Source organism: Primulina eburnea, chromosome 13 (assembly GCF_022965805.1).
Source record: "Primulina eburnea isolate SZY01 chromosome 13, ASM2296580v1, whole genome shotgun sequence".
Lineage (NCBI taxonomy): Eukaryota > Viridiplantae > Streptophyta > Magnoliopsida > Lamiales > Gesneriaceae > Primulina > Primulina eburnea.
Window position 1 is genome coordinate 19066442 of NC_133113.1, and position 1294 is coordinate 19067735.

General features: G+C 35.5%; 1 protein-coding gene across 1 annotated transcript in view; it reads right to left on the bottom strand.

Annotated features, from left to right (window-relative positions):
• Positions 1–979, bottom strand: part of LOC140809247 (protein LIFEGUARD 2-like) — an 8949-nt gene extending 7970 nt beyond the window's left edge. The window contains exons 1-3 of the mRNA XM_073166804.1: positions 513–979; positions 296–409; positions 1–86 (exon numbers count right to left, since the gene is read on the bottom strand). Of these exons, the coding sequence (XP_073022905.1) occupies positions 1–86; positions 296–409; positions 513–762 (450 nt within the window). The 5' untranslated portion in view covers positions 763–979. The remainder of the gene's footprint in view (positions 87–295; positions 410–512) is intronic.
• Positions 980–1294: the final 315 nt, after the last annotated feature.

Sequence of the window (1294 nt, forward strand, 5' to 3'; positions counted from 1 at the left end):
TCCTCTTTTTGCGGCCCAGAATGTATAGAGTGTCAGGCTAATGACCACAACGGTAGTCAAGATAACAGACTCCATAATAACTTTCCCTGTTACCCAGTTCAAATCATCAAAATGATAAAAGAAACTCACATAATTCACAACCAAGAATACTAAAATCACAATATACAGTTATTGTGATAAGCTATTCTACACTCTACCAAGTATCATCAGAACCAAAAACTCAATCGGAAGTGTGATTTTTTAGTGAAAAATACAAATCTTTCCAATAAAAACTGGAAATAAAAAAAATACTTACCACTAGTATATGCACAAGTTAACCCCACAGCAAAAGCAAGCGCCACTGTAAAGACCCCGAGCAAGAAATAGTTCAAAGGATGCCTCTGATAATAGTAATACAACGGACACAAAACTGCAAAACCAGAACACAGACCACCAAAAAAATCAAAACTTTTACACAAACCACTAAAAAATAACGAGTCAAACACCAGAAACAATCAAAGAAAACCCCATACCAATAAAGGGCGTGATGATCAGAACTATGTAAAGCGCTAAACCAGCCCCAGTTGTGGCAAAGAAACGTGAAATGGGATGAACAGTAACCACTACAGCAGCAACACCTATCGTGAGAAGCAACTGGATACTGACTATTGTGTATATCTTCCTAATAAACGACCAGCGGAGTTCCGGGCTTTCCAGCATCATCGGGTATAACGGCTGCTGGCCCATTTCCTCGTCATCCTTCCGGTAGGGCTGACCCCACATCTTCAACAAAAGTGCTTGACGTTCAAGAGTTGTGGTCTTTTTCGCCGAGTGAGGATGCTGAGTTTGTGGGTTTTGGATCACTTGATCGCTCGGTAATGAAGAAAGTGAAAGGGGTTGGATGGATTCCTAGAGAATGATGGAAACTTCTCGATGTGTGGCGGTCCAATTTTTAGTGCAAAATTTCTCCGGCTTACGGAATCTCTTTGATCAAAGATGTAGTTTCAAACATCACGCCGCCTATAATATTTATTTGATTTTAATTTTCGAAATTTTAAAAATTATAAAATGTTTTTTACATAAATATATTCTGTTCAAAAATAATATTTAAAATGTGTATATTGAATATTTGAATATTGAATTTTTGAATGTTGAAAAATAAGAGTTGTAAATATTGAAAATTAGTGTGTGATGATGTAGGTAATGAATAATTTATTTTTGGATTATTTGTAAAGAAATTCTATAAATAGACTCACCATTTGTGAAGAAATTCACAATTGAGTAGAAAGAAAAATATTATAAAGTGTTTAGTTTG